General features: G+C 36.4%; 1 protein-coding gene across 1 annotated transcript; it reads right to left on the bottom strand.

Annotated features, from left to right (window-relative positions):
• On the bottom strand, positions 1–27,185 carry SmydA-5 (SET and MYND domain containing, arthropod-specific, member 5). The gene is made up of 8 exons (XM_069843702.1): positions 27,057–27,185; positions 22,106–22,258; positions 18,839–19,269; positions 14,933–15,238; positions 8,735–8,923; positions 5,176–5,329; positions 2,816–2,987; positions 1–1,451 (listed from the first exon to the last, which is right to left on the bottom strand). The coding sequence occupies exons 2-8, from the start codon at positions 22,241–22,243 to the stop codon at positions 1,126–1,128; spliced, it is 1,716 nt and encodes a 571-aa protein (XP_069699803.1). The 5' UTR covers positions 22,244–22,258; positions 27,057–27,185; the 3' UTR covers positions 1–1,125.
• Positions 27,186–27,936: the final 751 nt, after the last annotated feature.

Raw genomic sequence — 27,936 nt, 5'->3', positions numbered from 1 at the left:
ACAAACGGTAAGGTTATGTAATGATTTATTTTTCATTTTAATATTTTAACAATATTATTTATATAACATATTGCAGTAATAACATCGGCATCTGGAATCTTGATTTTTTTCACGGCTTCCTTAATGTTACTTGTATCAGGAATGCAATAAGTTTCGTGGAGTAGTAGACTTTATTTAATTTTTGAAAATATTTAAAAACAATAATTAACATTGCAATTTAGGTGAAATTGTAGTGGTAAGTTTCCAATTTATAATTATTACTATGTTAAACGTCTCTAAAAATAATATGTTAAAAGCCTAAAGGAGTAAAATTAATGTCGCGCTGAAGTGGTAAGAAGAGGGAAATTGTTATGTGTGTTACGTTGGGAATATTGTATGTGGTATTTCACACTTACCGCGTATTGGTTCTGTGCGGAAAACAAGCAAATACGCACGATCTCGCACAAAATAATTTTTTTATTAAGTAATTCTGACCAAGTAATATGAGTGACAGAACTGTAATATGAGTGACACAAATACAGCAATAATTTAAACATATTCAACAGGAATTTTATTCCCACTCAGTTATCGCTATTATATTATGATGTCCAACAGAAAAAATCTTACGTTTCCAGTTTTTAGAAGAGCAAAGTTTGCCATTATTGTGTATGCATACTATTATGCATGCCCTTATTTTGTAATGTGAGTGACAGTACATTTAACTTTTTTTTTTCCCTTTTTAATAAATTATAATTTCTCAAGTAACTGTACACCTATTTTCATCCTTTCTACGGGCAATGAAATACTTTATCAAATGAAAATATACAATTAAAATCAGGAACTGTATAATTAAGAATATGTGGTGAGAGTTGTTACATTGTAATGTGAGTGGCGGTGGAATGACCCTTTCTATAATTTTTCTAACTTTCACAGCCTTCGATTCCTAAAATCCTGTTTTACTACAGAACTATTTCACATATTAAAAACTTTTAAATTGCCCAATTTTTGTTACAAACAGTCTTTCCAAATTACTATTTAAATAACCATGCCATCTCAGTAGTTAGCTATTGCAAGAACTCCAAACAGTCGATCGTTAGCAACCATGTGGTCATGTCGGTTGATGTAAGTTATATTTTCAAGTGGATCTTATGAGAGTGTGAGCTTCTTGTCCCTGGCCCAACTCTCGAGGTCGACGAGGGCCTTACGCACGAGGCCCATCATCCTGCTGCCCGACGAGAAGTCCGGTTCCGGCTCCAGCACTTTGATGGCCGTCAGCAACAAGGACTTGGCACCCTGCGCCTTGCGGGTCATCTCTTCTGCCGAAATGGATGGCGGATCTCTCTCGAACTTCCGACGGGCGAGGTGGAACTCAGCGGAGTGCAGTTCGTGCAGGAGTACCGAAGAATAGAGGGCGAGACGTGAGGAACCGGGGTCCACCTTGTCTGTGACAGCCAGCAGGTCGCGGCACATCTCTGAAACCACCAACAACAATTTTGTAACGCTATCTGGAAGCAATCCTGAAATTATGAAAGTCTGTTGTTGCAGCTCAATATAACAGGAAGTTCACTTGTCTAAAAGCAACAGGTTTACCTTTCATGATGATATTAACTAGTGTTGTGGGATTTAATCGATTAATCGATCAATTTCTGTCGTAAGATTAAGAAAAAATATTTAATCAATTAATCGAGTCGATTAAAGTTAATAGGTTGTATTTGATATTCATTATTATTTTGTTAATAAAATCTCATACTAAAAATGCCGACAATATTTCTCTCTCGGAAATTGCTTACTTAAAAGCGCAAGAGTACTGTTATTTTCTAACTGTAAACCAGGTAGTGTAGGGAAAATCTTTGCACAACACTTCAGAAAGAGATGGAAATATGAGGACAGTGACCTAGTCTACCTCTATTGAAAGTTGAAACATAATGCGAAACCCTTATTAAGTTTTATGGTTTTCCAAGAAAACTTCCACCTTGTCAGCTCATCTTTCTAGCATATGAAATACATACTTTACTGGGATTCATCTCCCTCATCCCTTTTAAAATAACCATGTCTACACTGCGTGCAAGTGAGAGCGCAACAGCTACCTTCTTCTCTTTTTAATATCTGGTAATTCGATTACAATAGGATCCAGTCTTCTGTTTCGACCGCTGTAGTTTTGCAGTTGCAGTTTCTGTACTACGTTTGTATATGAAGATTGTGTGTTTAGTTTGATAAAGAAAATAAATCAGTTTTCTGTGGTTTGTGAAAAGTGTAAACTCCATTATGTCATATGAGAATATGAGAGATAAACTCGGTGAAATACTTGCTTTTAAATTGAACGATCGTGGAGAAGTGCTTGACAGAAGAAAAACGTTATTTTCGTGCTTAGTGATGCAGGAAACATTGTTACTAAACGTAGAGCGGCACGTAATTCGGAGCATGTGAATGTACTCACATGTTTAAAATCATGGATGAAGCAATACTTACTAGGTGAGTCTTCATACTTTTTGTTATTTATGTTTGTCTCAAAAATTCCCGCAGAAATTGACACAATAAATTATAAGCCTCATAACAAATATATTAGTAAGTAAGTAATTAAAATAGTTGTTTTGTAATATAACGATACAATGTATACAGATATACAACATTTAATACTTATGCTTATCACCGAACACAAATTAAATTTAACAATAATTGTGTAGGTACAGTACATTAAAACATTTTTTCAACTTGATCAAAACTCGATTAATCTATCGATTAAACGATTAAATTCAAATAGTTAACAGATTAAACATTTTGATCGATCAACAGCACTAATATTAATCCCATTCAAACTGCCAATAAAATCACTCACCCGCTTTCCTTTCGAGCTGCTGCTCACTGAGTTGGCTGGCTTGGTAACCCTGCTGGTGTCCATATAGCTGCACCAGTGAATGCTTCACGGAGTACAAGTGGTAGTGATGAGGATGCAGGAACATGCCCAGTTTGGACAACAGCTCCTCCAGCTGTGTTACAGTGGGACTTGACTGTCAAAATACATTCAACTTTTATTTTATACCGTGTGTAGTCCATAGGAGTTTAACACTACCATAATAGCGGACGTATAAAAACAGTCAATAAATAACTTGATCAGTGGGCGATGTCTAGAAACTAGCAGGCTTTGACAATTTATAAAAGAAGAGAACATCGCATTTTGACTTTAATGATGTTCTCTTGTTTTACAAATTGTCAAAGCCTGTTAATTTCTGAACATGGCCCAAACGATTAAGTTGGAGCTTTAATGATTTTTACATCGATTCCTTAAGGCAATGTTAAATACCTGCATTTTAAATCCAGGAAAACACACAGTATTATGAGTAAAGAAAACTGTCTGGCAATTTAAGTTTGCACTTATAACAACTTAGAATATTTTATAGAATATACCGCAGAAACATGGGCATTACGACGAAGTGAAGAGAAGCGAATAGAAGCATTTGAAATGTGGATATGGAGAAGAATGGAGTATGTGAAATGGACATACAGAATAAGAAATGAAACTGTATTGGAAAGCGTAGGTGAATTTATTTTTTTTTTTATTTTAGTAGGTTATTTTACGACGCTTTATCAACATCTTAGGTTATTTAGCGTCTGAGTGAGATGAAGGTGATAATGCCGGTGAAATGAGCCCGGGATCCAACACCGAAAGTTACCCAGCATTTGCTCACATTGAGTTGAGGGAAATCCCGGAAAAAACCTCAACCACGTAACTTGTCCCGACCGGGAATCGAACCCGTGCCACCTGGTTTCGCGGCCAGACACGCTAATCGTTACTCCACTACTCCACAGGTGTGGACGAGTAGGTGAAGAAAGAATGATCCTGAAACTCATCAGGATGAGGAAAAGAAATTGACTGGGTCACTGGTCGAGAAAAAACTGCCTACTGAAGGATGCACTGGAAGGAATGGTGAACGGGAGAATAGTTTGGGGCAGAAGAAGATATCAGATGATAGACGACATTAGAATACATGGATCATATGAGGAAACGAAGCGGAAGGCAGAAAATAAGAAAGATTGGAGAAAGCTGGGTTTGCAGTGAAAGACCTGCCCTTGCGCAGGCCAGAATGAATGAATGAATGAATGAATGAATGAATGAATGAATGAATGAATGAATGAATGAATGAATGAATGAAGATCAATTTGATATCTAGGGTAAACGTGAATGGTAAGTAAACCAAGAAAAGATTTAAATCACTATATCAGAGATGTGAAATATATTTTCTAAGTATTTTTAATTATTTTTATGAGTTCATAGCTGGATTTAAAAGAGAAAAATACCATAAAATAATCATTACAATAGGCCTAATAATACAACAGACTTTGTTTTCCCTCGAAGCCGCAAAGTGCAATGGTTTCATCATAATAGGCTAGAAATAAATTTCTTCAGTATTAAGGCTGTTTAAAATGCATATTTTCTGAGAATTTTTAATCGAATATTTTATAACACTACATCAAATTCTTTTTATATCTCGTGATGAAAATGTGAAAGACTGAACGTAGGACTTTGCAAATAATACGTACTTACTGGCTTTTAAGGAACCTGGAGGTTCACTGCCGCCCTCACATAAGCCCGCCATCAGTCCCTATCCTGAACAAGATTAATCCAGTCTCTATCATCATATCCCACCTCCCTTAAATCCATTTTAATACTATCTTCCCATCTACGTCTCGGCCTCCCCAAAGGTCTTTTTCCCTCCGGCCTCCCAATTAACACTATATGCATTTGTGAATTCCCCCATACGTGCTACATGCCCTGCCCATCTCAAACGTCTGGATTTAATGTTCCTAATTATGTCAGGTGAAGAATACAATGCGTGCAATTCTGCGTTGTGTAACTTTCTCCATTCTCCTGTAACTTCATCGCGCTTAGCCCCAAATATTTTCCTAAGCACCTTATTCTCAAACACCCTTAACCTATGTTCCTCTCTCAAATTGAGAGTTCAAGTTTCACAACCATACAGAACAACCGGTAATATAACTGTTTTATAAATTCTAACTTTCAGATTTTTTGACAGCAGACTGGATGATAAAAGCTTCTCAACCGAATAATAATAATAATAATTTATATTTGTTACTGTTGCTTCCAGGTATTTGAATTTTTCCACCTCTTCAAAAGATTAATTTCCAATTTTTATATTTCCATATACATAACGAAAATAATTGCAGCATTTTACTCACAGCTTGAACACTATCCACCTCCTCTCCGATTCTTGACACTAGTTCGTTGACTTGTGACGCACTAAGAACAACAGGACAGCGATCGCAGCGCCAGTCTGTATTGTCATCCAGTGGCGAAACTGGTAACTGTGTACCTCCGCATGAAGCTCCGTCTCTGTACAAAGGGACAGATTTATACTATTATCAGTAATCGTAGGCATCGATTTCTTTGAAATAATGAGGGGACAGGACTCTGCATAATAGAAAGCTTTAATTACTGATTCTGAAAAATATCCTTACAAATAATAACATCGTCTGATTTTTCAAATAATAACCGTGGAAACTGACTGACCCAAGATTGTTGAAAACTACAGCCTTTATACACTAATTTATTTCCCTTTCACTGTTTTGATCGCCCTTCTTTGATTCTTGCAGCGATAATGCACACGAGCCATTAGTTTCACTGCCACTACTAAGTACAACCCAATTTATTATTCTCTTCCTTTTAATTGCTGTGTTATTTGGACAGATTTATTTATTAAGAATTTATCCATTATCAACAGTTAGACCGCAACCACTGATTACTAAGGTTCGAATAAAGTATTTGTATAACTGTGTAACTATATAGGATAGGGCCTTGACTTGCTTCAGACTAAGTAAACACTACCCCTTTCCCTAGCTATAGACCCGTCGCTCTAATTTCCGGCAGCCAATCACGTTGCAGGTCGGCTATATTTAAACTTGTGCGTCTTGTGATTCGATGATGAAAATGTTAAGCATTTCCTAAGGCTGGATAAATACTTAATATATAATCGCCGGCCATTTTGGCTCTTTCGTTGGCGTTCGCAGAACGCACACGAGGACGTTATTTGCCGCTCAATTATTTGCTGAGTTACAGTGCGTTTGATTTATTATCATAGGAGCTACGACATGATAATGTTTAACGGTGTGGCAAATAGATCCCTTGTCTGGTAGCTCGGCAACGAAAGAACAAAAATGGCGAACGATACTACCTACCTAGACTTTATAGAGCCTTGACTTCCTAAGACGTAAGCAAAGAGGAGGAGTCACGCCGGGAATAACAGCGTCGCGACTATAAAACCCTACATGCTGGGAATAGCGCTCCCTATCCCCTAGCTAAAACACCAGTGAATGGAAAGTACAGCCGATAGAAACTGACTATACGTCGTCACAACGTCGGTTGGGGGACATGCGACAACTACTGTTGTTAATTTTTATAAACAAAACGCACAGACCAAGGATGCCTATCCTGCTACAGCTACGTTATTCTAACGTTACTTTTTACTTAACAAACACACATCCTAGACGACGATCATCACAAGAACCGATCACTGAAACTGAATGTTGATAACAGTCATTTTTAAATTTCTTAACAAATTTAATTGCTTATGAAAAATGTTGAACATTAATAATATAATTCGTTAACTGATTTTAGGTAAAAATTCAGTCGAATAAACTGTTAATTGAATTGTAAATAAATTGTTTTATTTCCGCTTGGTAATAATCATGACCGTTACCGTTCGATCGCAACAGTTGACAGATTTGAACTGAAAAGTGGACAAAGAAGTGGAATTACTGGTGCATCATATTGTGTTTCACCTATCTCAAATGCAGGAGGAGAAAAATGGGGGGAGAATTGTGAATTGCGTCACTAACACGTTCGTTGAGACAGCTAACGCTCTTTATGCATTTGAAATAACCATTTTTGGCTTATGCCCCAGTTATTTAAAATAAAATTAGTTCCTTTTTCAAACAAAGTGATTACTTTTTTCAACACGAGGAATCTCTCTTCGTATTATTTGGAGGAGCAAGTCCCTCTATTAATTTTATTGGGAGCAACGCCCCTTGGCTTTATAAGCTGAGGTAGCAGAAAATCCCTTACCCCCTCCCCCAATATCGGCGCCTATGTCAGCAACTATTTTACATCAAATCTTCTAGGTACAAAATTATAAATTTCATAAACTTCGGGTTTTATAAAGTAATTAGTGGCTTGTGCAGCAAATACTGCAAACTAAGTTCATTAAACGTTCAAATAAAAATTTTTCAGATTTATTTTCAATGAAAAATACCAGACATTTTGAAAGTTATTTGCTTCCGTAGTAATGAAACATACTCCCTCTGAATGGTTTTTTTATGCCAAATACTTTTCCTTGAACTTATCTACCTTCAGTTTTTGAGTTTCAACGCGAAAACGCAAGTAACAATGTCAGAACGATCAGGGTTTTTTTTATGCGGGAGTAAAGCAATAGCTATTTCAGTTCATTGTGGATTGTAGGTGAAAGTTAAAAAATGTCAGGTTTGCTATGCTTTCGAACAATAGACATCTTTGTATAGCTGCTAGATGTAGAGTTTGAAATGTAGAGGGTGAAATCATTTTATCCTGCTAAGAGATCTTGCTCAAATGATCGGGAGACTACATAATTTTGTAGACTTCTTGTTTTATCAGTAAGTAATACCTTCTGGTCTTTCCTTAGCAACTGTAATTTTTGCGCTCTCTCGAACCAATACTGAAGAGAATGACGCATATAAATATCTACATCACACCACCATTAAGTATATGAAAAAGACTCAACTCCACTTGATTAGCAACTATAAAAATATTTGATTTTTAATAACAATATTTTTATCTTATGTAAGTTTTGTAGTTAATATAAATTATACTATATAGCCGCCACTCAGTAAATTATAGAAAAGAAGATTAATTTACATCTACTTACATAACCCCAAAACGTTTCACTTCCATATTATCAATATAGCAATAATTATAGGGCTATAATGAATGAAAAATAGTTATATCATGGCATTAACTATAATAATATTTAATTTCTAATGGTAATAATGTCATCAAACCACCTCAAGTTTTATAGATTTTAATATCCAATATACAGCTGTACTCAGAAAATTACACACCGCAGAATCAGACCTGTAAATTATTTTTAGTAAGTCTTGAAGTTTTTAACAACCAATTGAATTTGAGCTCTAAATATGTCAGCAATCCTGCAGGTCATGGCCTTCGTGTAATAGCCCATTGCTTATTGTAGTGTGTTTTTTGTTTTAAACTAAAATGTAATTAGTTATCAAAACTGACGAAAAATTGATTTTGGAAAATAGGAAAATTATGTAGGAAAACTAACGCTTCACTGAAAGTTACTATTTTTCTGAAAATGCTTGGATGCCAAGCTTCAAAATGAGGGGCCATTCATTAAAATCCGTTCAGCCGTTTTCCCGTAATTTCCATTACCAGTTCAAATTATTATATATATATATATATATATATATATATATATATATATATATATATATATTACACATTTTACATTGTTACATCAAATAAACAAATGACCATACACATGATCTACGTAACTCTACCGGATTACATTCGTATTGTGGGCCAGACGTTAATCAAACTGCATATGCAGTAGTGAACCTACATATTTCACTCTCATATATGGTAATGATAAACCAGACATCTGCCCACATTTTGCTATAGTCCAGAGCCAAGGACATTTCGCGCTATGAATTGCAGTTGTTCAAATTCTTGGACGCCCTGTGCACTTACGCGTCGGCAGAGCCGTCGCTCAGGATCTCAGCCCCCAGACACCGCATGGCGCTGAGGTACGTGCCCAACTCTGTGGGATCGCTGCAACGCTTGCACCGGCAGTTGAAGTACTTGGTGGACATGAGGTGGTCCCTGCGCGCCTGCGTCCCCCACAGCGCATGCGTGTACATGGTGGAGATGTGCTCTCCCCTGGAGCGAACAGAAAACAAGAAATTAAATTTCATGTTTACAATTAAGGAATTGCATATAATAGTTATGTTTGCCACAAGCTCGCGATTGGTCTAGATCAGTCATGATGCCCATAGGAGCAAGCGCGCGCTTTAGAGCTCAGGAGAGCCTGAGCGCTTTACAGCGGAAAGGAAAGAGACAGACGAAAGAGGTAGTACATGCCGCCTGGTCGAGCTATATTCAGGGATGGCCAGCACTGATTCAATAGATAACACCACTGATCCAATAGATAAAGGGAAGATAACTTATTAAAACTGTATCCATGTTAATTTTTAGATTTGTCTGAGAAGTATGAGTGCATTATAAGAATGTAAGTTTTAATTTTAATGTTCATTTTTTAAAGTTTGATTTTTTTTTGTTAAAAATAAATATTTTCTCAAATTCCTTTATAGAAAAGCGAAATTTTCAGATATATGCCTATTTATTTAGTAGCCTTACAGAATGTTTTCGTAAATCTAATATACCGTAAATACATATTACTGAAGATAGTGTATTGAAAATTTTGAAAATATTCGCATGAAAATTGTTTGTAAGAAAATGAATTAACAAAGCAACTACTGTTACATCATAAGCAAAAGATGCGTGCTTGTGTGTTGTATAGCTTCAGCACATTTCAAGAAAATAATTTAATATTTTGATGATAGGAAGTTGCTCACCAATAACACCTTAAAAGCATAATGCGATGAGAGTTTTGTTATGGAATATTAGTTACACTTAAAACATATACAACACCTAGGTAACTTTGTTTTGTAATATTGTTTTGATTAGTTTATTGATTACTTTTATAAGGCTAAAGATACCATCAATACCAATTCCAACTTATCATGTCATACTCAATCCCTTTTTTTGGGATATCACTTTCTTTATGAATGATGTGTTTCATTAGTACAGTATAGTTGTACTACTATGGAATTTATGTGAATATTCCTTCTTAGCTCTTTATTATGTTATTAACATATAAAACACAACTGCAATATTAAGAAATTGGTGTTAGTACTTTTGTTTTACAGATAACATAGATAATATGAGGCAATATAGATAATATCAAACAGAAAGAAGCCATATAAAAATAACAACATAACGTTCCGTTAGAAGTTTGTGCACCACTGTTTTCTTAATCCAACAGGCTGCTTATTCATGTACACAACCCTTCCTCTTTCCATACTTAGCGCTTGATGCCCGCGCTCGACATCAAGGTCAGAAAAATGCGCTTGCTCTGATATCACTGGTCTAGATAGACCTGAATTTGCACGCTGTTCTGAGTACTACAGTAGAGCGTCTCGTTTAGGCACAGTGAAAACGTAAACAAAGTGCAGGTAACGTGTGGGGAGGACGAGCCGTACGATAAACACGAGGGATGCACAAGGTTTTAGTTACAACATTTATGGCGGAGCATTAATTGGAATTATATTTTCCAAAAACACACAAAACAAAAGAACACAAATTGCATAACGTTATCATATACACATTTTAAAAAACAAGCAATTTTAACGTTGAAATAATTCAGTATAACAAATTAAATTTTGCTACTTAAGCTATATGATGTTGCTTTCAAGCAGCATTTTTTACAGTCGTGAATTCCATTCTCTGTATGACTAAGATAATATCACCGTATAGTACCTGAATAAATTTAACTTTGAGAAGAGATAATTAGTGTTATCACTTCAGACCAATATAGTTTACTGCAGTTTTGTTAATTCGGCCACAGAAGACGGTGATTCCATTTAAAGTAGTTTCTGCGTGTAGAATATCTACGTTATAAGTGCTGTAGAGTCGATTGGCAGAAAACAAATTCCTATAAGACATAAATAATAAACAATGCTCTCATGTCTCGAGGTCCTGGACACAGCTTGATTTTGGCAGACTAAACATTATTATAGCGACGCGTTGAAAATCCGTTACTTGGAGCTATTAAAAAGTGACGAGGACAAAGTTCTTCCATTTATTTGCAAAACATCTCAGAGAAATGATCTCTCCAATCCTCCCAATAATCTAAACATAATTTTTCACGTATGCATGTAATAAGTTAGTTATAATGTTTTCAGAAAGAAACAAAGGCTATGCAGTAAACGTACAAAGGAGCAGGGAAGTCTGTAACAGTACTTCCTTTGTCAATATTTTCTTGTGGCAGTGCATGGACAGTAAGAAATCATATGTCATTGTGACGTGGCAATGGAATCAGAATATAGTGATAGTGATCCTCGTACGCCCTACTCCCAAAAATCTACATCGGATATACTTAAATATAAAAAACGGAAACAAAATTATATAGAAAATTATGATAAACTCTTTCCAAATTTACATAAAGATTGGTTGTGCGCGGTGATCAAACTGTGAAAGCGCTAGATCAGGGCTGGGCAGCAAGAGCGGATTCTACTCTCTCGCGGGGAGCCATATGATTTCTCTTCACCCCCTTTCTACTCCGCCGAACACCGCGCAGCGTTGATTCAGTGACGGATGAATATTAAGCGTCCCCGTTTAGAGTCTGGTTCCGCTCCCGATGCCCAGCCCTGCGTTAGATGTAGGTTCTGTTTCTTCTGTTCCTGCTATTGCTGATCCTCCTGAGGAGGAAGATTCTTTGAATTTTTAGCTTCTCCCAAAAGAAGAACATAATAATATTTATATATTTTTGTGCGCCCATATTTAATTTTTAACAACTGAGTCCTCTAGAGTCATAATTCTAAAGGAATACCTTTTTAATAATTCATAAACTTTTATACGAGTAGAACAAGCGAGTTTATTTAAAACAGTCATTAATACAGTAGAACCTCTATTATCCGTAGTAGGGGAGAGTTGCCGAATTTGGACCGTTGCCTAAATTGGACCGCAGTTGTATTTCCATATATAGAAGTATTTCAAACATTTCATTTGGTACCACTGCTTTCTGACGGTGCCTAAGGTACTCATCTTGAAGTTCAGTGAGCTGCAGCCATCTTAGCGAATAGGATTGCCGTTAACGCGTTTTGGTGTTTTCGCTTACAATTTTTACGCTACGGATCTTAAGCTTCTATATAAAGTAGGAGTAAGCAATAGCAATTTCTATACTATGTTACAAGTATTTTTCATTAGCTACTATCTGCGTGTTTTAAAACTAGTTTTTAATTTCATGTGTTTGTTTAGTGATGTCTATTTGCATAAGTGAACAAGTTGCCTAGGTTGGACCTCAGCGCGTTGCCTGGATTGGACTGGTCCAATTTAGGAAACTGTTAGTATTTTTTTTCAACATGAATATAAAGCATTATATTATGGCCAACGTTAAAGAAAAAGTAGTATATTGGGGGATTCTGTGTCTTTATGAAGATGTCAAAAAGGGGAACTTACCGGAAATGACATGATGCTTTGAAGATGGCGGTAGCAGCATAAAGGAATGGTGACTATGGACTCAACGAGTGTGCTCGCGTGTATGGAGTGCCATAGACTACAGCAAAGATATATGCTGATTGCAAAAACACTTTCCAATGAAATACTTCGGAAGGCAAGCAACCTTCAGTTGAGATATGGAAAAAATTATTGCCGACCACATTCTCTTGTTTGAAGAAAGGTTTTATGGGTTGACAATCAAAGATATGCATAAGCTTGCTTTTGATGTCGCAGGAAAATATGATGTTCCCTACACTTTTAACAAGGAGAAAAAATGACCGGAAAGAAGTGGTTCTGTGCTTCTATGAAGCGAAACTCAAAACTTTCTTTCCGTCACCCAGAAGGAGCATAAATGGCCCGAGCTAAGGAGTTCAATAGGGACAGTGTTATCCAGTTTTCCGACCTGCTGAAAAAAAACTGTCGATGAGAATGGTATCACAGCAAATACTGTGTTCAACGTTGACGAATCTAGATATACAACGGTGCAAAAGAGGCAACGGAAAGTTATAGCTCAGAAAGAGAAACACCAAGTTGGAGCCGTAAGTGGTGAAAGAGGTGTAAACACCATAGTAGTCTGTGTTGTCAATGCGGCAGGGTTCTTTATACTGTCACTGGTAACTTTCAAACGCAAGAGGAAATCATGTCAGCTTTTTATTTTTTATGTCTACGTTTCCTTATTCACAGGGACTTTCCAATTCTATGTAACATTTTGCATTTTTTTTTTTCTATGAGTCTTCCTCTAATTTTGAAATGGGCTATGTAACCGAGACAAGCAACTAATATAAAACTAATTCAGTGCAAAGAGAAATATTCTGACTAACAATCAGCTTGAATGCAATAGTGTTTCTGTAATTAATTTATCTTGTTTTTCTTCACTATTTCATCAGAGTTCAGAGAATTGTGTACAGTAACTTCTTTCACCAAATGTTAATAGCTGATACATTTTTAACGTAAAATTTGGTGAATTAAAGATATTTATAATAAATACCCTTCTTCTACTTATTTGTTTACTATTACTAATGCATTTTTGCGAGGTCCAAATTGGGACACTATGAGTCCAAATTAGGCAACCGGTTTCCCAATTTGGACCATTTCTATGATTTTGGTTTTACCTTTTTATATTTATTAGGAATTGAGTAATTTAAAATATAACACTATAGGATGAAAGTACATAGAATGTAGAATGTACTAGAACATATTTTGATTTAATTTAATCATTATTAAAGACATGGGATTAAAAAACAAAAAACTGGTCCAATATAGGCAACCTCCCCCTAATACAAGGGGTGGAGTGAACGGTTAATCGAAACAATCGCATAGTCCGTACTATAAAAGGTGTTCAAAAACTAAGTGCATAATACAGTTTCGTCATTTCCGCCGTGGTCTTTACTTTTCACACGCTAGGTGTGGATCATAAATTCACTAATTTAAGTCTAGTTTTCAACGACGGGTTTTTAATGGCCAAGGAAACTCCTTATGACAGCTGTCTGTGGAAAGATGGGAATAGTAGAGGTCTTATGTTTAAAAATTTGATGCACTTTATATTTTGTTTTTCATTAAATCGCGCACAGTTGTAATTCCTATCTCGTGTTGTGATGAGACAGTTTCTCATTTCCCAAACCAGTCAATTACTTGCACTTTTTTTGTAGCAAATACGTTTTCTTTTGACACCTGCGGAAGATATTTTGCATAGAAGTTAGACAGCACGACCACTCGAAGTGTAGATCATGCTGCGTAAGGCTAAAAATGGTTTGTAAAAAAACACTCTGTAGAAAAAAAATTCGTACTAATATAATGTACAGTAGTGGCAAAAAAACCGGACCGACTCTTGCAGCTGTTTTCAGAGCCATGTTCACTCCAGAGCACGAGAAACTGCTAACTAAGATTTTCGTGTTTCGAATCTTGCCTAGGAAGGAAACTTTTTTTGCTCCTTATTCAAATTTATTCCCAATACTTTTCGATTGCTGGTAAAATTCATGTTCTGAGAATAATAAGTTAATTAAGTAGTAAAATATCGCTGCAATTGAAAAGTATTGGGAATAAATTTGAATAAGGAACAGGATTCGAATCACAAAAGTCTTAGTTACCAGTCTATCGTGCTTTGGAGTGAACAAGGCTCTGAAATCAGCTACAAGGATCGGTCCGGTTTTTTTTTTGCCACTACTGTACAATACTCATATATTTTTTTGTAAAAGAAAAAAGAGCGAGAGAGAAAGACAGTCGGATAATCCCCCAATCGGTTAATTCGGTGACGAATAATCGGGTTTTACTGTATTTATGATATTTAATACATGGCATACCTATTTAAAATAATTCTGCCAAATGGTAATTAGTGAGATGTGAGTTTTTTGTTTAATTGTCACAAAACAAATGTTTTAATATTGTTAGTTATGATTTTAGAGGACATAATTATTATTTCCTTATAAGAATATAAAAAAAATCGTTTAAATAAAACACGGTGGAAGGGTTTAGGTAAGATAATTCAAACAGGCCTATTTTTATATGTAGTGTACGATCCTCCAATGAAAAGTACGATAATTTTGAACCAATTACGCGATCCAGTCAAGCCGCAGGGTTGGCAACACCGATATAAAGGCACAATGAGCTCACTTGCGGATTTGTCGTGTGGCACGGACGGTGACGCGGTACTGCTTGTCTCCTAGCGCGATCTCGAAGCTGTGGCGCGTGTTGGGCACACAGTCGTGCTCCATGAGGTACACGGTGGGGTACAGCGCCACCACCTCGGCGCCCAGGGCCAGGCGGATGTCCAGGCCGTTCACGTCCAGCACGCCGCAGATCTTGTGCAGCGTGTTCTCCGAGCAGTCCTCCAGCACGGCGTCGCCCTCTTTCCCCGCGCCAGACAATTTCTGCAGGTAGTTCTCCTGCAGGAACGTCACCACTCGGTCACGGATTTCCCTGAATACATAACCGTACTTAGAACCAGATCAAATATAATTGAAGACCTCCCTCGAAAATGGGTATAACATCAAACTAATGAAATATATGACTTCGGTAGAAAAAGTAATTTTCAAGCTTTAATTTATAATCCACGTTGAATCTTTCGTACACTACTTTAACACTTTAATATAAATAATTGATTAAATGGCGATCTTACTCGTGTTAATTGTGTAAGCATGTGCGGCTTACAGCTGTGCCAACAACACTACAATGAAGAAGTGAATACAATCAAATACATAGCATAAGAAAATGGTTACAACCCAAACATAATAGACAAAATCATAAGGAAACAAAACAAAAACTCAACAAACACAAAAACACACAAAACACAACATAAACACAAGAACACAAGAAATACATCACACTAACATACGAAAACAAAAACACACACAAGATCGCATCCTCATTCAGAAAACAGAAATACAACATAGCCTACAGAACATAAAAAACACTACAAAGACATCTCAACACACAAACAACACAAAAAAATAAATATAATCACACAGGCGTATACAAACTCACATGCAATAGTTGCGACAGTTTCTACATTGGACAGACAGGCAGATCATTCCAAACTCGATACAAAAAAACACATTAAAGCAATAACCAGAGGACACAATACATCTACATATGCCGAACACATAACTACTACTAACCACACATACAATAACGTAAATACAGACATGGAAATCCTACACATACAACCCAAAAACCAAAAACTCAACACACTAGAACAATATTAAATATATTAGCACACTAAAACACACCCTGATCAAATTATCAACACACAGATCAATTTCAGAACACACACACTATTTGACACCACATTTCAACACTTTTCAACAATCGAACGCACACATACAACAGGCAGCGAAGTTCGAGATGACGCCGAGATCTAGTAGGCTCTGAGGATGGTGTGAAGAAACACCGAAACAGCTGTAAGCCGCACATGCTTACACAATTAACACGAGTAAGATCGCCATTTAATCAATTATCCATTAATTTATAACAATAAATGAATGTATCCAATAGCTGAATAAACTTGTATCCTTGATTAATCAAATGGTTTTGCCAGTACAGGATTGCAGAACTGGGGAAGAAAGGGGTGGAACCATGGGGAAAGAGTTCGTTCCCCCATATACATGGCCGGAGCCTTCAATGACGTTTCTGTGACGTTTGGAAAACACACTGTTCTCTCTTCTCTTCTATCCCTACCGTACAATGACGCGAGAGTTGTAGGAATGGGATGAGTTACGTGTTCCGACTTATGACGCGTGCTTCAATTGCAGCACAGTTTTGCATCCCTATGCTAGTAAATATACGCCTAACGAAATATGATTCTAAAATTATTTTCTTTTCTCCTGAAACGTGTATTATAGACTTGTTGGTTACATCCTTATTCGAAGGAGGTATTCAATTATGATCGTATAAACCAGGATTGTGAAAATTGGAACTGTTTGGAATCAGAGAGAATTGTTTGTTCAACAGGTGAAACCTCAATGATTTGAGAAGTACATAGAAATGACAATAACAATAACGTTGTAGAACCTCGTTAGTCCAATCCTTGCTAATATAAAATTCCTATTAATCCGAACATGGAAAAGGGAGAAACAGAAAAGGAAAAAAAATGAATATTTGACCTGAAACTCAATCACTTCAATGGTACAGTATTTAGAAACTCAAAATGTACAGTAGTGGCAAAAAAACCGGACCGACTCTTGTAGCTGATACAAAAGAATCCTGTGCTGTGTATTGTGTCAGACTGTGGTAATTTCAATATCGATTGTGAAGCCAAAACTATAGACTTCTATTTAATGTAAAAATACGCAGTTATCTTTCCCAAATAGAGATAGAAATGTAACATTGATGCCAGATCAAAATAAAACTCTCAAAGTTTTTTCTTCTGTAAGTTTGAGGCACTGAAGGAAACAAAACACGGCAAGAAACGAACAAATGCAATAAATTTCATTGTTACAATTAATTATACAAGATGGATGTGTTTTGTGACTAGCAAAATTTGAATCTGCGACTCTGAATTCAGCTACAAGGGTCGGTCCGGTTTTTTGCCACTACTGTAGAATAGGTGCATACGATACAACTTACTTATGTCACTAGTGAATTAATAAGACCTTCTTTTCTATATCTACCATTATGTTAATATAATTTTTTCTGACCTCCAAACTGAACAAAGTAGTGGACAGTAAAGGGAGGGGAGAGGAGGGGAGGGGATAAAGCGTAGTTTCCCTACTTATATAGGATCACGTAAGAGCAGTTCCTAAAAGCTTAATTTGGTCGTCTCTTCAGTGTTGCCAACTAATACCAGATATCCCCAAAGGGGGTAAAATCACAATGACATGTACAATAATAATAATAATAATAATAATAATAATAATAATAATAATATACTATTAATAATAACTATGTCTTGCTTATTTACTTATTTACTACATTTCATATTTATGTTGGGAGGTGTTTTCTAAATGGTTCAATAATTTGTGAAAGAGTATGCCTATATTTTCCTCCTGAACCTCTCGCACATTATGTTGGAAATTAGTAGATTAATATAATCTAATATTAAAATGTATTTTGTCTGACAACATGAAATTCATTGCTTTGACTAAACAGTTTACGATTCACGAGACCTAACCTAAAAATGTATTTTGTTTCATCGAGTGAAATGATTAGTACAAACTCCGAAAACCGAATGCCACTTTAAAATGCATGTTTAAGAATATTTACTTACTCCTGATAATTTTGCTATTTTAGTTACAACTGCTGTCTCCGTGCGCATTTTCTATCGATCACCCAAATGCATGTATCACACCACATGTTATACTTATTTACATTTATCTGACTATAATCTTGAATTGTAGCAACAACGCAATACACAAAATAACTATTATGTATCAATATGATTCTGATATTAATTAATTATTAGTATATTCGAATTTCACTAGCTTCCAGTAATCGGCTCAGAAATCTTGAACAATTTGAATTTTCATAATTTCCACTAACGACAGCAGCTGTTCCTGCTGCCAACATAACAGTTAGAAAATCACTACCAGTTGTAGTATTTCTCAGTATCGAAATTCGAAACGAAGTTGGAAAAAAAAATTCAACCTTCAAACTAGAAAATCACCATAATTCACTAGCATATGTAGTAATGGGGGGAAAATGGTTAGGTTTCACCCTTGGGGTATTAAACTCATCCGGATTATAACTCTGTGCCCCTTTAATCCGAAATTTCGATAATCCGAATAGGCCTTGGTCCCAATTAGTTCGGACTAGCGGGGTTCTACTACTGTATTATTATTATTATTATTATTATTATTATTATTATTATTATTATTATTATTATTATTATTATTATTTCATTTCTCCTTCACTCGATATAAAAACAAAGATGGCAATGAACCTCCGGCTTCTTTAAAAGCTATTTGTAAGTAAGAAAACTGGAATAATGCATAACGTGCAAAAAAAACGAGGCTTAAAATCGCCTTTTTTCTGATCCACCTTGTTTAACTATGAATAATATGCTACTTTCATGGACCTACACACCTGAAAACCTCGGTGCCGGGCCCCCGCTTCTTAACATGGGACTCCATCTCCAGTATCTGCTGCCACTTTCGCGGGTTGCGGCGCTGCAGGAGCAGACAGCGCAGAGGCGTCACGGCGTCGTAGTGGTAGATGCCCACGTCCTTGCCGGCCGCCGCCTCCAGGTTGCGCCTAGTCTGCAGTCGCAGGATGGAGCACTCCGCGGCGTGCAGCTTGGGGTCCGCGGGGCAGCTCGGCCCGCAGCACGGCCACAGGCACTTGGGACACCGGTAGTCGCTGTCGTATCGAGTGGGGACGTGGCACCCCAGACACATCGCCTGCTCGCTGTGCAGCTTGGGGCCCACCACCAGCGGCGCCTCGCTCACTATGACATCGCCGGGAGATAGGTCACGTGATGCTACCAGGTACTTTCCCAGTTCTGGGGAGGAGCGAATCTGAAAATCATCATCTCTGTTAGTCTTCGAGAAACTATAAATGAAACTCTGAAGCTAACATCTACAGTAGTTCCTTGCTGTGTCTTTCTGTGAGTATGCTACAGTGTATGAAGGGATTGGTGCAAGAACCAGTTAAGTCTAGAAAAGTACTTTTGAAGTAAATGCGAAAACAAAATTGGACTTATCTGGCTTTTGCACCAAGCATTTAAAATCTGACATATTTCTAGCAAAATATCATTATCGTCTACGTAAAGCTCATGAATAACAAAATATAAACAATCTTGGTCATACAGACGTGGACAAATTATTAGACTAAAACGTTTTTCTTTGAAACAATATAATTCGTCATATCAACTATCAGTATAATTCACAGAGTCTCTATTGTTGCAAATATGATTATTTACATCTTCTGGTATATTTTTCCAATGGTTAAGTATATTTTGTCTGGCTGTGTTGGTACACTGGTGTTTGAATTATATGCTGCAGAAGATATTCAACAGTCTGTTCTCCCATGGCCTGCAAGAAGACCGGACATGAACGAAATTGAAAATCTGCTATCTATACTGCAGAAGAAAGTGAATAAAAAAAGGCTTACAACAAAACATAGACTCATTTAAGCACTGTCTGATATCTGGCTAAATAATGCTGATATTCAAAGAAATTGTCGAACTTTGGTTTCCAGCATCCCTGACGAAATCAACGTGTTAATAAAGAATAAGGGAATGTTCACAAAATATTAGTAACTTCCAGACTCAATTTTCTGTTCATTGTGCTGTCCAAAATACATTTTTGTTCATTATTTCTGCCGATAAATACAGCTTTGTTGCACATATAATTAATTTAGTCTAATAATTTGTCCACGTCTGTAATTGTATTTGTAACTATCAATAATCTTAAATACCTTCACATGGGAATCATATTATACCGTATTATAAAAATACAAACTCTACATATGCACTCTAGGATTAGTCCGATTCTTGCTCCAAATACAACCAAGGTCTCTGTTGGTAACTAAGCGTATCTCATTCAGGTAAGTCCACACAGCTCTGGTTCTTGCACCAAAAGACGCGCATTGTCGTACTATATACGATGCATACTTTAACTCATTTCTTTACCAAAAGTGGACTTACCTGGTTTCTACACCAAAACCCTCATATATTAATGGTGTCAATCTCGTATGTCACCATAATCTAGTGGAGCATTGTAAAATTATTCGGGTGCAATATAATATAAATGGTAGCTTCGAGCCAAGTTCACTAGCTAGAGATGCACTTATATCACTACTGTTTTATGGCTTTACAGTGTTTTGAAGAGAATAGCAATCATCTTGTACAGAGTCATTTGAAGAGTACACGGAAAAACAATCAAAGCCACAATTCTCATAAAGATGATGTTATCAACAGTAATCTCACTAGAGGTTTTGATTTATCTAGAGAAAATCAAAACTCGAGTGGCATTTAATTGACTATTATACGATTAGAAGAAAGTATATAAAGATTATTTATTTTATTTTATTGGGTTATTTTACGACGCTGTATCAACATCTAGGTTATTTAGCGTCTGAATGAAATGAAGGTGATAATGCCGGTGAAATGAGTCCGGGGTCCAGCACCGAAAGTTACCCAGCATTTGCTCGTATTGGGTTGAGGGAAAACCCCGGAAAAAACCTCAACCAGGTAACTTGTCCCGACCGGGATTCGAACCCGGGCCACCTGGTTTGGCGGCCAGACGCGCTGACCGTTACTCCACAGGTGTGGACTATAAAGATTAGAAGAAATAAAGTACGTCTATTCTAATACAATAAAATATTAATTGACTTATTAAAATTCTATTTCATTAATGTTAGCTTCACCAAAACGTTTAAACGGAGCCGCCATTTTCAGTTGACTGTATACGCGGTAAACAAAGACGATCGCAGAGTATGTTTTACAGTACCGTAAAGAATTTGCAGTTTGAAATGTTGGCAAACAAAGAAACAAATGGTAGGGAGGTGATAAAAACAGAAGAAATCATATAAAGATTAGAAGAAATAAAGTACTCTAAAACAATAAAGTGAATATTAATTGACTGACTAAAATTCTATTTCACTATGTTCCCTTTATCAAAATGTTTGAACGGAGTCGCCATTTTCAGTCGACTATCTAAGCAGGAAACAAACAACGATCGCAAACAAAGTTTTATAGTACAGTGAAGAATTTGCAGTTTGAAATATTGGCAAACAACGAAAGTAATGATAGGGAAGTGATAAAAACGAACAAATGCTAGGGAAGAGTTAAAAAATAAACAAATGCTAGGGAAGTAATAAAATTGTAGCGATAATCATCCATGATTGGTTGAAAGACGTCCTTTCGTACCGTTTTGTTGGTCAAAAGTAGTATGACGTAGTGGCGCACATGGTATACACCAGAGGGTTCGATTCCCGCTTGGACTGATTACCTGCTTGGAATTTTTCCGAGGTTTTCTCCAACCGTAAGGCGAATGTCAGGTAATCTCTGGAAAATCCTCGACCTCATCTCTCCAAATGCCATCTCGATATCACAAATTCCACCGACACTAAATAACTTAGTAGTTGATACAGTCTCGTAAAATAACTAACTAAAAAAAAAAGAACAAAATAGTGGTAGACCTACATAAATAACGTAATTTTCTCTGATCTGATTCATCAACAAAGATATTTGTCGTTCTCTGTAATGATAGTGAAAATGGTATTTTTAACGAGATGAGTCCGACAATTCACCATGGAATTACTTGACATTCGTCTTACAGCAGGGAAAAGTGTTGTGACCTAACCAGACAACCAGTCCGTGCCGTGCAGCCTAGAATCCCTCTCGCTAACCTCGAAAGGCCTGCACACGTCCTTGTGCTTCTTCCAGTCCTGCTTCTGGTGTTCCTTACTGCAGTACGCCGCCTGCTTGCAGGCGCTGCACTTGTGGGCTGCGGGGGCCGAGCACACGTCACACGTCTCCTGAGGCATCGCCACTCAGCACCTCTACAAGCAGGCAAAACATGTGACCTCACAAAAATTGCCTTAACACTGTCAATACCCAACACAACTTTAACTTCCTACAAGGACAGAATTCTGACTGTTCTTTTTTTACAACTTTCATCATAAAATTAGCTTTTCCAATAAGTGTTTTCAAGTATAATACTGTTTGCATTTAAGAATAAGATCCGAGCAAGAAATGCGAGATTTTTGCTCTCTTTTATAACTAAAGGCAGTTTTCTTAGTCCAACAACATTGGAATGAATATAAGTGTGCACAGGGTATACATTACGTCACGTGTCCTTCAGCAGACACCCTGCTTACAAACACAAGTAACGCACATTAAAGCTGCCTACAACAAATGTGAAAGTATTCGGACCCAAGCGATTAGACAGGAAGGCAAGCATTTGTGAGTGACGGATTGTATACGACAAGCTTCATAGCTTTCGGGTCTCGGTTGTCACCTAAAATCCACCACTAATGCACAGTGCCTTGCTGTGTATTTGTTTCCAGAGCGGTATAAGCGAAAAGGATACCTATGGGGGAGGGTATCTTCTTTCCTTTTCCCTTCCCCTTTATGCCCAGGGCTACTGTATGCCATAAGCAGGCTTCGTATTCCAGCTACCTAAAGACTGAAGTTAAAGACACATTGGGTATATATACTCGCGACGCTGTTATTCCCGGCGTGACTCCTACTCTTTGCTTACGTCTTAGGAATTGATGGCTCTATAAAGTCTAGGTAGGTAGTATCGTTCGCCATTTTTGTTGTTTCGTTGCCGAACTACCATACGAGGAATCTATTTGCCGCACCGTTAAACATTATCATATCGTAGCTCCTATGATAATAAATCAAACGCACTGTAATTGAGCAAATAATTGAGCGGCAAATAACGTCCTCGTGTGCTTTCTGCGAACCCAACGAAAGAGCCAAAATGGCGGGCGATTATATTAAGTATTTATCGAGCCTTAGGAAATGTATCAGCGAATCACAAGACGCACACGTTTAAATGTAGCCGACCAGCAATGTGATTGGCTGCCGGAAATTAGAGCGACGGGACTATAGTACGCCGAAGACAGGTAATGCAATGGATAAGGATATAAACAAACAGGTCGTCACTGCGTATTCGTGGAGTACAGTCAACTCCCTACATTCTGAAGCTATACTAGTAAACACATGCTTGAGCCGTGATGTTCATTTTCGTCGTGATCTTTGCAGTGAATAATAACGTGCATTCGTAAATTACGGAACTTGAACATATGCGGAGATCACTTAAAATTATTTTATATTGCAAAAAATTATTTCAATAGCACATGACGTAATTGGTGCATGATGTAGAACAAGATATTCCTATTGTCTGATATTTTTTCTTGTTTCATTAGGATATTGCACATGTCGCTCGTCACTGAAAACCACTAATTTTCTATGTCCTTTTCTAGAAATTCCTTAAAATGTAGATTATTTAATTTATTAATTGGAATGTTGGTACTGAACATCATGGTAGGCTACACAGATGCATGCTAAACGTCGAGTTAATATCGTCATAATTTTCAGATTTTGATGGCACTGGTTCTTTTGGATTACGCTCAGTACACTTTCTGTACCTTTTGGTATTGCCGTGTCTTTCAGTGCATTGTTTTTGTCACTTTTACGTTTATTTTACACAATTTATATGTAATATTGTCTATATTGAAAGTGAAAATATTAGTTAAAATATCCTCAACTATACCCTGCAATATTACAGGCTCAAAAATCTTACCTAAGGCATTTTATCTCTACAATGAACCTTCAATCAGCCACAAAGATGTAGTTATTTAAATAATACGACTAGTAAGAGCAGTGATCGATAAGACTACTCACTATGACTGCGTCCCGGTTTTGACTTTCTAGAGGAAAAGGGCAGAGGATGCGTAACTATTTTGTATACGAACGTACCTGTACCTGCGCTATGACGTCACATAACACTTTGAATCAGGAACCTCATTCCAGTTTATAGGTAGATGAATTACGAAGCCTGTTTATAATATTTACTATATATTTTTATACTGGTTAAATGGAAGCGAAGTCCTTAAGGCCTTAACTCTGCCAGTAAAAATAATTCAATCAAAATAAATGAATAAAGAATTTAAATTGTAGAAAAGGTCATCGTAGTATCATTTTCTGACACTAGAATGCATTGTGAACAGTCTGAGGGTGTATCTGAGGGGTCTAGTTTGAATCATGAATAAAACCTCAACTGTACACAAACAAGATGCAAATGTTCTCAATAGGGAGCGGATTTTTATGTGCTAAAATTTTAAAATATATTTATTTTTTATGTGCTAAAAAGTACAAAAATATTTGCTAAAATTAAAAAAAAAAATATTTTTTAATATGACAAAAATACCTTATTAGATTGGACAAAAAAAAAGTTACTAGGTACTCACCAACCACAATGAGTGCTAGTAGTTGGCCGAGAATTGCAGTGAACAACAAAGGTCATTTCCAAATTCTCCATCACAAATGCATGCCGATTATCTCTGAACAACGACATATACTGTGAAAACGATCTTTCCACATCACAGGACGTTAGACGTGAATATTTAAAGAGAGGAATGTCACAAACACAAACACCGTCGGTTTCACCTACAGGCACACCCTCCAATACTTGAGCAACTTTACACATTTTTTTATATCCACTGTTTTTCCCAAACATATTCTGGAATTTGTCCCTTAGTACTTGTACTTCTGAACCAGGTAGTGAGTCTAGCTTAATTTCCACGGTACGCACCTCCCTGTTTGAGACAACAGGTTTTTGGATGTTTCGAGTTTTTTTTTATGGAGTCACACAAAAAGCTTAGATTTGCTAATAGGAAAGCCAAATCGTTTTTTAAATAACCATTTTTCAGTATATCTTGAAGGATATCGATTGACGAAGCCCGATAACAGGGAATCACAACAAGAGTATTGCCTTACTTGATGGACATAACGAGAGGGGAGAGATTTGTTTAAATTAAATAATGTTCATACCCGAGCTCTTATCTGTTGTGTTTCACAACAAAACGTGGAAGGAAATCATCTTCAGCAACAATAAACATTCCTAATTATGTGTTGCAAGATCTCTCCTTCTTATCCATGTTAATTTATTCTCTAATAATAACACTGATATGCTGACTAGCAGTTCTCAGAAGTTGAGGCGATACTGTTACAAAAATGGATCACGGATACACCACACAGCGCTTAGAAACACGAAGCAACCAAGAATTCTTAAAAAAGGTAACGTACTTCTGAGTGACATAATTGATTTAGTTTTAAAATGTTTAAAAGTTCTTGTAAAAATTACTTAAGTAAAAAAACTCCAAGATTTATGTGTTTATAATAGATTTCCTGAAAATATGTATTTACATCATTTTTTTGTGAAAATATGTGTTTTTATGTGAAATAAAATTCGGGTTTTAAACTTGAAACTTCATGTTCGGAATTTTTAACTTTGTTAATTGTGTTTTATCACACGCAAAAATAATATTTAATTACATAGAAATCCGCTCCTTAGTTCTCGAATAGTACCTGTGTAGTGATTAAAACCTGACGTCACGCCAATATAGTATATGAACAATATCTCCGTACGCCGTGGGACAGAATACTGCCCCTAATGATAATCATGTTACAGTTTCCCATCAAGTTCTTGCTCACAGCTGCTGCTGCTGCTGTCGATATAAATTGTATCGTCGTCAAATGACTTGTTTATACTAAAGCAGCCGTGGCGAAAAGGCCATGGTGCGCCGAGCCACTGTGTAAGCTGCAACGTGCATAGCACCTATGGAGGGAGGCGGACAACCGAAGGGGAAGTTGTTTAGGACGTGTAACGAAGAAAGAAATGAACAAGAAAACATAGGACACATTATCACAACCTAAAATTAACTGTCTTCAGAATGTCTCTGCGACAAAGTTTCAAAATCAGGAATTATGTCACTTACTGCCACTCGTAGTTGATCACGAAGGTATTTGTCTGTCAGTCGTGATCTAAATTTGATTTTTACTATTTTCATTGTTGAAAATAATTTTTCACAAACGTAAGTTACAGCGAACATGGCTTCAACAGAGCAAGCGAAAGAACGAAGCTTCAAATATTTATTTTTTTCCAGAGATTTGAAAAGTTCAATATCTGTTAAGTCCTTACATCTAGCTTTCATTTAACGTCGCATTGTAAATCTGTGAGTTTAAATTGAAAATCTAACCGCATTATTCGTACATCTGCTGTAAAAGAATCGACGTACAGAGATGATAATGATAATAATAATAATAATAATAATAATAATAATAATAATAATAACACTTAACCTTTTAATATTTCATCAGTAACATGTAGTAACTTATAATGCCGTTTTATGTTATACAACCGTTTCCCTAGTAATATTTGTGAACAAATCATACATTTAATATTTTCATCATATTGTAAGGAAAAGAATGCATCCTCCCATCCTACTTGAAACTTTCGTTTTTTATAGAGGTACATGGTTTCGAGAAGATATTGCGACGATACGCCACTCGCAGGTCAGAGACAAATACAAATGGAACGGAGTTTGACTGAAGTGAGTGAGAGGGTGGGGGTTGTAGGTAGGAAGCGAGAGAAAAGCACTGCGAGCCACAATGTGCTCGTGAGTCGCATTTTCGCCGCAGCTGTACTAAAGCTACGAAGCATAAAACTATAAAACAAGCTTATTATCACAAGCTTATTATTGCGTGTCGGAATACTGCCATTACTATACCATAAAGCACTGTATTAAACAAAAGAGAAACTGCGTAGTGATCCAGATTAATACTTACAGTTTTTATGATGTTACAACGTGCTTTCCTCGTGCCGTGTTGTGTCCAGGCCAGTTGAGTAACACCCAATGCCCTCTTGCGTTCGCAACGCGAACCAGTTTGAATTATTTTTAACTGAAGACGAAAATAGAGTATAAATGTTGGACATTCCGAAGTACTGTTCCCAATAAACTGTAACTAAATCACATTTTGCCTACAGCAGACTTGTCTTAACATCTTGTTTGTTTCGCTAATGAGAGTTTTCTGTCTTACTACTTAATTCTATCAATGAATGCTCCAGAATGTGCCAAAAGTTTCCCTGTTTCGCACAATTCTCATCTGATCTCGGAGAGCGTAGACGATAAACAATGATGTTTAACGACGCTTTCAAGACTAGATTCTCTTTCTACCATTCCTAAAATTCCACGAAAATATTGAGTAACAATTCGTCGATTACAAATTTAATGTATTGTAGAGGAGAAACACCTTTCAATAATATCAAATTCTTGTTTACTGTTAAGGAACAAATTACAGGAATTTGTTTTAGTTAAAAGTTACAATTAAATATTTAATTAATTCGTTCATGCATACTAAAATCAATTTAAAATAAGTACTTTTATCCTTGTGTTGTAATGAGCAATTTAGCAACAAAATCAGAGTAGCTGAAATGCATTGCTTCTAAATTTGAGGTGTTTTCACTTAGGTTACAACATAATATGCTAAGATTTTATTGCCATGTTTTATCTTAAAATATACCCGTTCATTTTTTCTAAGTATATACGGTAATTAATAATAATAATAATAATAATAATAATAATAATAATAATAATAATAATAATAAGTCCTATAACACCTCATGAAGGCCCTTTCCTTGATATCACATGTAAGGTTTGTTATGTAT

The sequence above is a fragment of the Periplaneta americana genome, chromosome 13 (genome assembly GCF_040183065.1).
Source record: "Periplaneta americana isolate PAMFEO1 chromosome 13, P.americana_PAMFEO1_priV1, whole genome shotgun sequence".
Classification (NCBI taxonomy): Eukaryota; Metazoa; Arthropoda; class Insecta; order Blattodea; family Blattidae; genus Periplaneta; species Periplaneta americana.
This window is presented reverse-complemented; position numbering and strand designations above follow the sequence as displayed.

Excerpts from the sequence above, each read along its gene's own strand:
- SmydA-5 (XM_069843702.1), bottom strand. The coding sequence starts at position 22,243 with ATGCCTCAGGAGACGTGTGACGTGTGCTCGGCCCCCGCAGCCCACAAG. Across the intron at positions 15,239-18,838 it reads CCCGGCACCGAGGTTTTCAG|GGAAATCCGTGACCGAGTGG; the intron begins GTGTGTAGGTCC and ends TTATGTATTCAG. Across the intron at positions 5,330-8,734 it reads AGCGACGGCTCTGCCGACGC|AGACGGAGCTTCATGCGGAG; the intron begins GTAAGTGCACAG and ends CCCTTTGTACAG.